General features: G+C 50.3%; 1 protein-coding gene across 1 annotated transcript in view; it reads right to left on the bottom strand.

Annotated features, from left to right (window-relative positions):
- Window positions 1-2,041: 2,041 nt before the first annotated feature.
- TLL2 (tolloid like 2) overlaps window positions 2,042-11,597 on the bottom strand; it is a 134,656-nt gene continuing 125,100 nt past the window's right edge. The window contains exons 18-21 of the mRNA XM_057735781.1: window positions 9,552-9,679; window positions 6,326-6,539; window positions 3,725-3,975; window positions 2,042-2,176 (exon numbers count right to left, since the gene is read on the bottom strand). Coding sequence (XP_057591764.1) covers window positions 2,042-2,176; window positions 3,725-3,975; window positions 6,326-6,539; window positions 9,552-9,679 — 728 coding nt within the window. The remainder of the gene's footprint in view (window positions 2,177-3,724; window positions 3,976-6,325; window positions 6,540-9,551; window positions 9,680-11,597) is intronic.

The following is an 11,597-nucleotide window of genomic DNA, read 5'->3' as shown; positions in this document are numbered from 1 at the left end:
TTCACTAATCTTACTAAGACTTCTAGAGGCTGAAACTACAGAATTTTCATGTTATTGGAGAGAAAACCTTAACAGTCACCTTATGCATCCTGATATCAGTTTCAACTTTGAAGATCAGATGGGACAAAATAAAAGCCGCCAAAACACAAAAATCAGAGAAATGGATTCCACCTTATAAGGTGCGTAAGACACGACATGACAAGCTGCTCCGTGTGCTGAATCAAAGATCCTCCAGGACAGGGGCTGTGATAGATCATGATATAGGAATGTAGGCTGGACCTCCATCCACGGCCAAGAATGGCCAGGAGAGAGCTTGGTGAAAGAAGATGCACAAAACGCGGGGCTGGTCCGGGAGGTCTGCTCAGTTAAGTCAGTGGTTCAGCATTTATCACACTGCATTGATTAAGGCTCTGACAGTTGATCCTCTATATACATACATATATACAGACATATATTATTATTAATACTTTTTTTTCTATTTTAAGGAAAAAATACTCCCATGCATTTCTTCTACCTGTCTTTGTATTCTTTCTTTTTTTTTTTTGTCTTTTTTTTTTTTAAACTCCCAGCAATCATTTTATTTAGACATAGTCCTCTGGGGGCATATTCTGATCTTTAAAAAATATCACCTTTACTCTTTTGTAAATACTTTGTTTCGAATGATGTTGATTCATCCCAAAGGAATTCTGGTGCTTGGGAGTGACCTTGGCTCGCACCAAAAACCCTCTCGTGCGCTGTCCTGTGTTCGATACCAGCCACACAGGACTTACGGTTACTGTAAACATTATTTAAAAATTATTCCAACATAAATACTCTTTTAAAGCTAACATACCACAGCTTTTAGCTCATAATGCCCATAGATGCCTTAATGAAATGCCATTCAAAACTACCTCATTGTTTAAAGTACACCTGGAGGTTCTAAAATTATGTAAACAACATCCTCTACACGTCTCTAGAACAAGTGCCAAGTGTGGTGAATTCTGACTGCAGGCTGGTGACTGAATGCTAGTTAGTCTGAGCAACATCACCGATGCACTCCTTAACCCGACTGGTTTTGGGAAGTTAGTCACAGTAGACTTGTTTCACAAAGGGTTGATTCTTACATAGCTTATAATTCACCAGTTTTCAATGATGTTCGCCCCACAAGGGACCCAAATGGTCCCTCATAAGATGTCTTTGCACGTCTTGCAAACGCAGTTTGAATTGGTTGTCCAGAGTCAAGGTCAACCACAGCAAGTGCCTGCAAAGCTGGAGGAAGAGAGGTTCTCATCCCATGGAATCCCAAGGCCAGGTGGAGTCCTCTCCAAGTCAACAAGGGCAGGAGGACAAGTTGGATGTTTTCTTCTCAGCAGACTGGGGACTCTCACCAGCAAATGTTCTGAAGTCACAACGGATGACTTACCCTCTAATGCAATTAGGGGTGGAGCAAACCCAATGTGGGCAAGGAGAGCCAATGATGCAGAGGAAAGGCTGGAGGTCTCCTTGCTACATGACCGTGATCCTTGCACATCAGCTCCCTCTGTACGCCACTTACTGTGATGCCTTCTTTAGTTCTGACACCCATTTTCTCAGGTTTCCTGGGTGATGTGTCCCTGGCAGAGAGATAGCAAAAGTCTCCAGCCAAAGGCCAGGCTTTTATCCTCATTGCCCAGTGTAGACAGAAGATGACCTGAGTCTCCAGAACACGGTCACACTGCCTGACACCTACAGAAGCACGTCCAGAAATACAGGAAGGACCCACCCAAGTTTGGGCTTTTGCCTCACAGGAGCAAGGGACAGGGAGAATGAACAGGCATAGCTGGAATAGTCAGTGACGTCAAATCTTAATTTTGAAAACTCCATGATTGATAACATTGCAGCTGGAATCAAAGGAACATCTTCTCTCCTTGTTTTGGCCGAACCTCATCAGATACACACACCTCCAAGGCTAGATTTTGAGTTTTCATTTGAGAATAATACTGTACACTGCTTTAGGGCAGATTCACAAGGTGCTACTGTTATAAAAACAAACATTCTCAGTTCCGCGTTTTCAAGAACAACATTATTTCTTCATGTGCAGGGCATCCTGGAACTTGGTGCTCGTGTACCGGGCGTGAAAGCCTTTCTTGTTGATGGTGTCGTCCGTGTGGAATCGAATCATCAGAGAATCCCCTGCAGAGTAGATTTCTTCCAATGGCTGGAGGGAAGGAGAAAGGAAAACCAGGGGGACTTTCTTTAAGCCATTTGGCTGTGGTTGGAGTTTGAAATAAAGAGAATGAGACAGAACTTTACAGAAAGCCAAGATGGCTGATGATGGCACGGGGCATCCCTGGCACCAGACACTCCGGAGGGCATCAAAAGAAGCTCTTTTTCAAAGCAAAGCTTTTCAACTTCTGCTCCAGAGAGCAGTCCCGCCCCCTGCCCCAAGAATCCTAAATGCATAGCTCATATAGAACCCATTATTTATGAAGTGCACAGATTAATTAAGTGCAGTGCTCTAAGCACCTTCAGATCTCATCTCATGTAAACTTTACAACAACTTTATGAGGCAGGTTCTATCTCTATTCTATGCTTGAGGAAACTGAGACAAGTTCACACAACTAGACAGGCCCCAGGCTCAGGTTTTTCTCCCTGTAAGGTGTGTACCATGAATCACCCAGCTCTAGGGTCCCCACTGTGATGCATCTCCCAGGAGTCTTAAGACAAAGATCATTGTAGAGGCCTGTGTCCTGTCCAAGCACAAAACATGGGGTAGAGTCACTACATTTGCCAGAAAAGTTCCTCCAGGTGGTGGATAAAGGGGAGCCAGGTTCTGAGGCTGCTCTCTGCCAGATTCTAATGGAACCAAACTGGGCTTTCCATGCACTGCACAGCTCAGGACCCGCCAAGGTTTTTCCACAATTTGAAAGACTTTATCTCTCAAAGGCACTGCATCAACTATCACACTTTGCCATTCTTTCTTTTTTGAGAGGTGAGACAAGATGAAGGGAAATTATTCAAAGACTCAAGTAAATGCCAGTTTGAGGTTCTGTTTAGCACCGGCACTAATGACTCCAAAATGATTTAACTTATGTCCAGCCAATTGCAAAGAAGCTTGAGTGATCAGCCCTAGAGATGGAGGAAAGGAGAAAGCTGGGGGCCCAGTGTGGGCAGTGCCCAGTGTGGGACAGCCAGAGAAGGTCCAGGACACTGAACTGGCTGGCCTACACACTTTCACTGAGCACCAACTATATGCCAGGCCCTATGTCAGGAACTGGGGAAACAGTGATCCAAATAGGCCTGCCCTGTCCTGAGGAGGTGGCCCAGGAAAGAGATGATACTGGAAAAAATGATAATGCCATTGAGCACACCTAATATGTTTATAGCAAAAGATTAATTCATAATTTTCATAGGCGTTTGGTTTTACTGGGGGAGAGAGTTGTGAACATACGGAATATACAAAAGTATAATTAAAAAATTTAAAGAGCCTGAAGGCTAAATAAAAACGCAAAAGTAGGAAGAGAATCCTGAGGAAAATGCTCTTACCTAGCGGACCTCGGCACCACGCCTTCGGGGACTTGGTCCCCATCACCTCCCAGCGTCCCCTCTGACTACCCTCCCGTTCCCCTCTTTGCTCTGGCAGGGCACCTCCTGGCGGGTCTACAAGTGCGGGGGTAGCCAGGACTCTGACCCGCGTGTGTCTCACCGCACAGCTCACGCGCTGGGGCCTCGCGCTCGCTCCCCGGCCCGCATCCCCGGGACTCACCCCGGAGCCGCAGAAGCGGCCGAGCCTGGGCGCCGTGCTGTCGTAGCCGTCGTACGCCTCCATGTAGTCGTAGCCACAGTCGGCTTCCTCCTCGACCTCAAAGGTCCGGAATATCAGCTCCACGCCATAGCCATCCTCCGCCACGATCACCCAGTCGCAGCGGGCCTGGCTCGGGTAGTTATTGTCCCCGAACTGGGCATGGGAATAGAGCTCTTTGGTCTGCACTTGGGCCTTCAGCCTGCCCCCGCACTCTGGAGCGGAGAGAGAAGCACGATGCCGCCTCGGCACGGAGAGCGCACGCTCCGCGCCCCTTCTTCCCAGCCCCCAGGTTCTCTTCACATCCTGCGCCCAGGCCAGTTCTCTCTACAAAGCCTGCTGCGTGTCTTGTGCGAAAGGCCGGGCACGTTTCAGCATCGCATTTTACAGAGGAGGGAAAGAGATGCAGGGGTTTTAGCGCTCGCTGGGGAGTCCAAATTGGCCCTTGGGCACAAACCTAGGTCCTCTGTTCCCAGCATGGGTCATGGGGAGGTCTCGGGGCATACCGAAGCATGCTAATGAGAAAAACCTTTTCCTCTCTGCTATGGAGACATGGGGCCAATGGATGGTTTGTCTGCCTGGTCGCTGTGATGTGGTTGGATCTTTACCACTTCGCTGCCCGGAAGCGCCTGAACCATCTGAGAAGGGCTCTCTCACACCTGCCGGACCAACTTACTGTAACTTGTTGTTTTGCCAGCAGAGGGCACCAAAAGCACACCAGACTGCTGGTGAGCGCTCAAACCTGAAACCTCAGAACTGACCTGGCTGGCGCCTGCATTTGAGAGCCTGACTACCGGCCAGCCTTGAAACCCCTGTGGGTGTTACAGGTGAGCTGCACCTTGTACTTTGGACTTGCATGCTGTAGCCTTGGCTTCTGGGTTTTTTACTAGGATGATAACTCTGGCTGGCATCCTACTGTGTGTCTAGGCCGCTAGACACCACACAATAAAAATGTATAAATGAGAGTGAGAGGAAATTAGAAAGCAACAGAAATTTTGAAGGCAAAATCCTCCACGGCAGGTCCTCAATGTGCTCCACGCCTCCTCCCCGTGGTGTGGCTTCCGCACTGTCCGGTAATATCCCCCAGCCCAGCTGGAGCTCCACGTCCGGCCTGGCCCCCATCCTGTCCGACTGCCAACTCTTAGCCCCCTGTGTGCTCTGGCTTAGAATGTCCTCCAGGTCTGAGCTGTCTCAGGGAAATTTCAAATTCTTGAGACATGGCACGCCATGAAATGGGCACTAAGCAGGGCGGGGGGCCTCCCATCCATCCTGCCAGGTCCCCCCTCCATTCTTCCCCACCTGCTCTGGGGCCCCGGAGACAGACCTCTGGGTCTACGTGGACAAGCCCTTTGCCTTCATGACCCAGCCACAGGGAGCACTAGCGGATCAGAGGAGGGAGGAGAGAGGTCAGTGCGTTAGTCACAGGCCCCCTCCTTGCCTGGTCAGCACAGGCTGTGTCCTTTGACTGCAGGTCACAGCTCCTATTAGGGGGCCTTCTGCTTGCCCCCCTCTGTCTCTAGGCTCCAGGAACAGCTCCCTCCTCTGGCTTCCGGGCCGAGGGTGTAGCAGCCTTGCATTAAGGTGCCCTGGTTGCTGCACTGTCCCTGTGGTGTCCCCGCAGCCTCCCCACCCCTCTGTAAACAGTCCCTTATTAAATTCTCCTCAAATAACGACTCCACCTGCGTGTGCCCCCATTGCCTGCAGGACCCTGACCCACCCTGAGCACCCACACTCAGTCTTCAGGGACAAGAGGGTGAAGTCACTCGTCGGTGGCTTTTAAACCTCGCTGGGGAAGTGACGATGCCGCGTGAACAGTGGGGAGTTTTCTCCCAGGCGAGGGCAAGCCAGCGCGCGAAGGTGCTGGCTGTCATTTTGTCTCACCTGATTCATGTTTTCTGGCTCCGGGAAAAAACTGGGAGGAGGGGCTGGTAAAGGGATCAGGAAACCTCACAGGGGTCATGATCATAATCTCAGGCTCTGAGTGGGCTGCACGGCCACTGCTTTGCCAGAGGGTCAGGATCAGGGAGTCAAAGTGGCTTCACGGGTTCTAGTCCCAGGTTGTATCCTTTAAATGGTTAAAGAGCAGAGCCAGTGTTCTTACTGACTTTCTTCTGTTCAACACAGTAAATAATGTAAGTTATAAGCATAAACGCTTTCCTCCAAAGGGACAAGTAAAGCTATTTATTTCAAGTGGGGAAAAATAACGGGAAACAAACTTCGTTTTCTGGAACTGGTCCTTGGAGGGTACAAAGGGCTACTCTCCATCACTCAGCCTCCAGACTCAGGGTTTCACAGACCAGCAAAACTACAAATAAAATTTTAAAGGGAGGAGGGAGGAAGAAAGGAAGGGAGGAAAGAAACGTGGCACTGACAAAGCGTTGCCCACTTAAAAGGTTGTCCGTTAAGGACATTAAAAGAAAACAACCCTTCCGCCTATGGTTGCCCATGTTTCATTTTAAAAGGGACATGTTAGCACACACCTAGTGGTCCTTTCCCTGCCTTCATCACCCATCTATCTCCAGTCCACGTGGGGATCAGCGGAAGGCCGGGGTCCCAGCCACGCACCTGTGCTGTGCACGGCCTGGAATCCTCTCCTCTGCACCGAGGCATCTGAATAAAACCGCAGAAACAGGCTGCTGCCCGAAGCCACCACAGGGTCTGGCTTCTTGCTGCCGCAGAAACGGCCAAGGACGGGGGCCAGGCTGTCGGGCCCGTCATACAGCTCCAGGTGGTCGTAGGCACATTCCTGGTGCTGCTCGACCTCGAACTCATTAAATGTCTGGGGAAAGAAGAGCAGAAAGTGAGGCAAGGTCACTTCAGCCGGGGCTGGGGGTCCCCTCTCCAGGGGTGGGAGAGGAGGGACATGAGGACACACATCTGCCCAGCCAGCTGTGCAGGGGGTGTGGAGCCCATGGTGATGAAGGCCACATCTGTCGAGTGAGACTCTCCAGCTGGCCCCTCTTTTGGTCCCCAGAACAGCCCTATGAGCTGTTGCGACCGTGACCACTTTGCAGAGCAGACAGCCAGGGTCAGAGGGTTTCAATGTTGCTGGCGTCCGTGCTCCTCCTGTCACGTCCCGCAGCCTCTCCCTCACTTAATGACGAGAGCAGCGGCGACCTAGGTGCTCACTCTGAGCCAGGGGCTGTTTTCAAAGCTTTGTGAGTAGTAATCCTCACAACCCTGTGAGGTGTCTACCATAATAACCACCACTTTACAGATGAGGAAACCGAGGCACAGAGCTCTCGAATAACTTGTCCAGGGTCACCCACTGGCAGAGCTGAGTCAGGACCAGGAGGTCAAGGAGCCCCTGCCCTCGGCCCCTGTGCTGCACTGCGCGATCCTGCAGCGCAGGTGATGTGATGAGCTTTATGAGGCATCGTCACAAAGCCTCACAGTCCTCATCCTCAGAGTGGCTGGCCTGAGTATTTTTTTCGATGCAGAGCCCTGCATTTTCTCACTTAATTCTGATGCTGCTGTGAAGGAAGAGTTGTTATGATCCCCAGTGTGCAGAAGGGGAAACTGAGTCTTAGGAAAGTGAAGTGGATTGCCCACACTCACACAGCTAGAGGAGGATGGAGCTGAACTTGGCCCCCAGCCAGCCTGACTCCAGCCCACACTCCTAACCATCACCAGGCTATACTGCCTCCCTCCTCCCTACGCCCCCAAGACTGTCCCCTGAAGCAGGCCCGGGCAACCTCATAATTCCAGGCTGTACACCAGGCTCTGCAGCGCCACATATAGGGCTTCTCAGGTGCTGCGCAGATGACTGGCCAATGGCTATATGCGAGATGGGACAAGGTGAGAAGGAACAGTTTAACTGAAGACTTGACCAAATGACAGAAAGGGAGAGAGAACATTACTTGGAGGTGGGAAGGGGTCTCAATTCACAAGAAGGGGGCCAGGGTGACAGGGCAGGGATGGAGGTAGAGAGTGAGAAATAGAGGGGCCATCGGCTTTCATAAGGATGACAAACACACTTGAAACGGGCAAAGCTCTTCACACTTATAGAAAGGGAGGTGGGGCCAGAAAGTGGGGGTAGGGATGGAGGGGAGGGGGAGGAAGGGGAGGCCGGTGGCACCAGGGTGGGCCATGAAATGGGAGGGCAACGGTGGGCCAGGAGGCGGGGGTCTCCCCACAAGCCCATGGGACACCCTGTGGCTGTCCCTGTACAGCCACACACGAGCTTCCTGGTAAGTGTTCAGCTCACACTCTGGTAGCAACAAGGTAGAGCGTGATTAATACATCCTGATCAGTACATCCACCATCCACTTCCCAAGGCAGTACTTAAGAACGAGCGCACGTGTGTGAGCCTCAGGTAAGTTGGAGGTCTGGGCTCACCCTGGCCACTGTGATCGGTGGCTTTAGTTCCTCAGCACTGTGCAGAACAGGAAAAGACCTTCAGGGCAGTTACTAAAATCTGGTGGCCCTTCCAGGGCAGGGCTGCTTCCAGTTGTGCAAATTGCTTGTTCCCAACCCCAGGGGGCGCCATTCCTCCCGCCTTCTTCAGAGATTTGTGTTGCCATGGCGATCATCTTCCAGCGGATGGCAGCCTTTCTCCAATGCACTCGCTTTCGTTCACCCTCGCCCAGATTCAGGGCTGTTCTGACTGACCCAGGAGAGCAGCAGAAAGCATTTCCTACCCGGCAGCCACGCACATGAGGTGCCCACATGGGCACCTGTGGTCAGGGGCCCTGCCTTCACCCCTTGATGCCCCAGGCCTGGGGTCACAGGGAGACACCAGCGCCTGCCCCCAGCCTGGGCGCCCATTCATCCACCTGTCCTCCTCCACACTGCTCTCACCAGTAAACACCCACGCAAGTCCCTGGGCAACTGTCTATTTACTGTCACCTCCTCCTCTTCCCTTCTCCCTGCATCATGGGTCCATAATTCAGGAGGACATCTATATACATTCAGAAGAGCTTATCTATCTCCAGAGTGAGAATGACCCATTTAAAAACCGTCTGTTGGCTGGAATACAGCTTCTCCAGAGGACAAGAGGGTTGGTTTTACACTCCAGGATCTGGGACTCCCTGGTGGCTGAGAAACAAGACTTGAAGGAAAAATTCATTTCTCTTTTGAAATAACCGAGTGTGGTGTGCAGACCACCACAATCATATGCATGGGTGGGACTTTAAAGAAAGACTTGGAGGATATACATTTTTTTAATTCAAGCGAGAATTAACATACATAACTCAATCTCCTATTGTTAACTGGAAAAAGTGTAAGTTGTAGAAGAATATGAATACTAGAGTCCATTTGAGAACTCTGAGCAAGGAAAAGGATATGTATTTTTCCCTGTGCATATGCACACAGAAATTTCTGGAAGAATTAATAAGAAAATGTTCAGGGAAGTCATTTCTAGAGTAAGCATGGGGATCTGGAAACTTGATCTCCACTTTCCAATGCTCTGACTGACTACTTTTTTTTTTACCTTGAGAATATATTTTTTTGGGTAAAATATTGTAACTGGAAACAACTGAATCTCAAACAGTGCTTCAAATCTGTGTGATGGATGCCAGCTCCTATGGACATCCCTGTGAACAGGTGCTATTTAGAGCTTTTCTCACCCACCACCCTGTGCCGAGGGCTTCAGGTGCATCCTCACTTTTAATCTGCACAACAGCCCCAAGAGGTAGGTTTCATCAGCAGCCCATCTTCCAGATAACAAAACTGAGTCCTGGAAATGTTGAGTAACTTCCCCAAGTTTCAGAGCTGGGAAGAGGCAGAGACTCAGACCCATGTCAGTCTGAACCGAAGTCCATGTTGTCCACGAACTTTGAACATAACTCACGAGTTTCACCCTGTGGCCCGCAGTTGAAGAGATGTTCCAGGTGCACTCCCTCCGGCTCGGGTATTTGTCAGGCCAGTTGGGGCTCACCAGGGTCCCCTCTGCACTGCTGATCTTATGCACACAGCCAGCTGGAGGCAATGGGAGAGGGGACACAGGCAGAGAGAGAGAGGTAATTCATTTGTGGGCAGTAGTTCCGGAAGAGTCTCCTCCCTGAGCGCTTGTCACAGGGTCATGGCCCATCTGACCCCAGGGCCTGTTGTCTCAACCACTATCTCTACCTTGTTTCCAGCAACAACCATGATGTGAATAGCAGTAGTAAGAAAGATGACCTGGCTCCAGGAAGGCAGCGAAGCCAAATAAATCAGCAGATCTCTGAGCCAGGGGACCCTTGATTCAGGCCAACCTCTTCCCCAAGTCCTGGTTCCACCACTTGCAAGCTGTGATACTCTGAGCCTTGGTGTCCTTATTTGTAAAAGGGATGCCTACCGTGTAGGGGACAGTGCATGGATGAAATGAGATAATGCATGTGGAAGGCTCAGCAACTGCTAACAAAGATCTCCGTCACTATGTCTTCTGTCTTTCAGTTTTCAAAGCAGTTTCAATTGGAGGCTACAGATGTTGCCCTGGTTACCATGCTATTTGCAAAGAGTAGTCCCACGACTTGCTCAGTAAGTAGCGTTTTGGCCAATAGCTGGAATTTGTCTCCCTCTGTGTTGAGCACTGTGCTAAGCACTTTGATTGCATCCTCTCATTTAATCCTTCCCACCTTCTAATTGAGAAAATAGGCTGAGAGATGGCTAGTGCCCTCTTGGTCAGGGGTGGAGCCAGGCTTGCCTTTGCAGTTGCTAATTAGGAAGCAGAGGGTGCTGAAGAGGAACCACTGCTGTCTCCTAGGCTGCCCTGTGGCTTCAGGCTGAGGCAGCTGGAGGTTGAGGGCAGGTCAGAGGGAGGGGCGGCTGCACAGAGGTTCCCCCTCATTGCTGCCTCCACACTGAGGACAGGCGCTCGCAGGGGCCGCGGCTCAGAGCGGGACGTTTTCTCCCGCTCTCCCCACCACCCTGGGGAACCCATACAGTTCACCGATGGGACCTCAGCAGAGTTTATATCCCTCCTGGCCTCCCCCACACCACAGGGGCTAGACAAAGTTTTAAGTTCCAGAATGACAGTTCCTTCCAAGTTCTTCCAACCCACCTCTCAACCCAACCTGTGACCGCCTGCGTCGGGCTCACAGTGTTGGGCTTGAGGGTGGGCTTCTGAAGATGTCTGAGCTTGTTCTTTAAGGTTCCAGGGCGGCTCTGATCAGTGTCTGTGGCGCGCCAGCCAGAGTCTCCTGAGTCCGAAATGCTTATCCCAGAGACGGGGCTTGAGGTCTTCGAATCTTCCCTCACCCCGATGTGCATGCAGGGCTCTGTGGTGGGGCCGCGGCCTGGAGGCCTGTGTGTTTATCAAGATGCTCAAATTCCCTTTTTTTTTTTTTTTTTTTAGTTTTTTTTAAAATTTATTTTATTCAAGTATAGTTGATTTATAATGTGGTGTTAATTTCTGCTGTACAGCACAGTGATTCAGTTATATGCATGTACATTCTTTACATATTCTTTTCCGTTATGGTTCAAATTCCCTTTGCTGGGCGGATAAGAACACGGGAAGGCCTTTCCCAGAGGCCTTTTCCCAGAAAAGCTGTCTGGCTCTGAAGGACTCCCATTAGTGAATGAAGCAGGGAGCAAAGTCTTCCCCAAATTCTAGTTTACCATTAGACCGGCTTATGGTAAATAAGATTGTGACATAGATGGCTGGTATCTATTGACATTTCAAGTGCTTAATTAATATGTGTCAGCCTGTCTGAAATACTTTCTAAGCATTCTCTCATTTAACCCTCACAAAAACTGGATGAAGGAGGTATGTTTTAAACAGAAGAGACAACTGAGGCTCAGAGAGGTTCAGTAACTCACCCAAGGTCACACAGCTATTAAGTAGTGGAGCCAAGATTTGAACCTAGGCAGTCTGATTTTGCAATAATAACTGTAGGCGAGCACTTGGCCCCTACAA

The sequence above is a fragment of the Hippopotamus amphibius genome, chromosome 5, assembly GCF_030028045.1.
Source record: "Hippopotamus amphibius kiboko isolate mHipAmp2 chromosome 5, mHipAmp2.hap2, whole genome shotgun sequence".
NCBI classification, from domain to species: domain Eukaryota; kingdom Metazoa; phylum Chordata; class Mammalia; order Artiodactyla; family Hippopotamidae; genus Hippopotamus; species Hippopotamus amphibius.
Note: the sequence above shows the minus strand (reverse complement) of the source record. Positions and strands in the feature narration are given on the sequence as shown.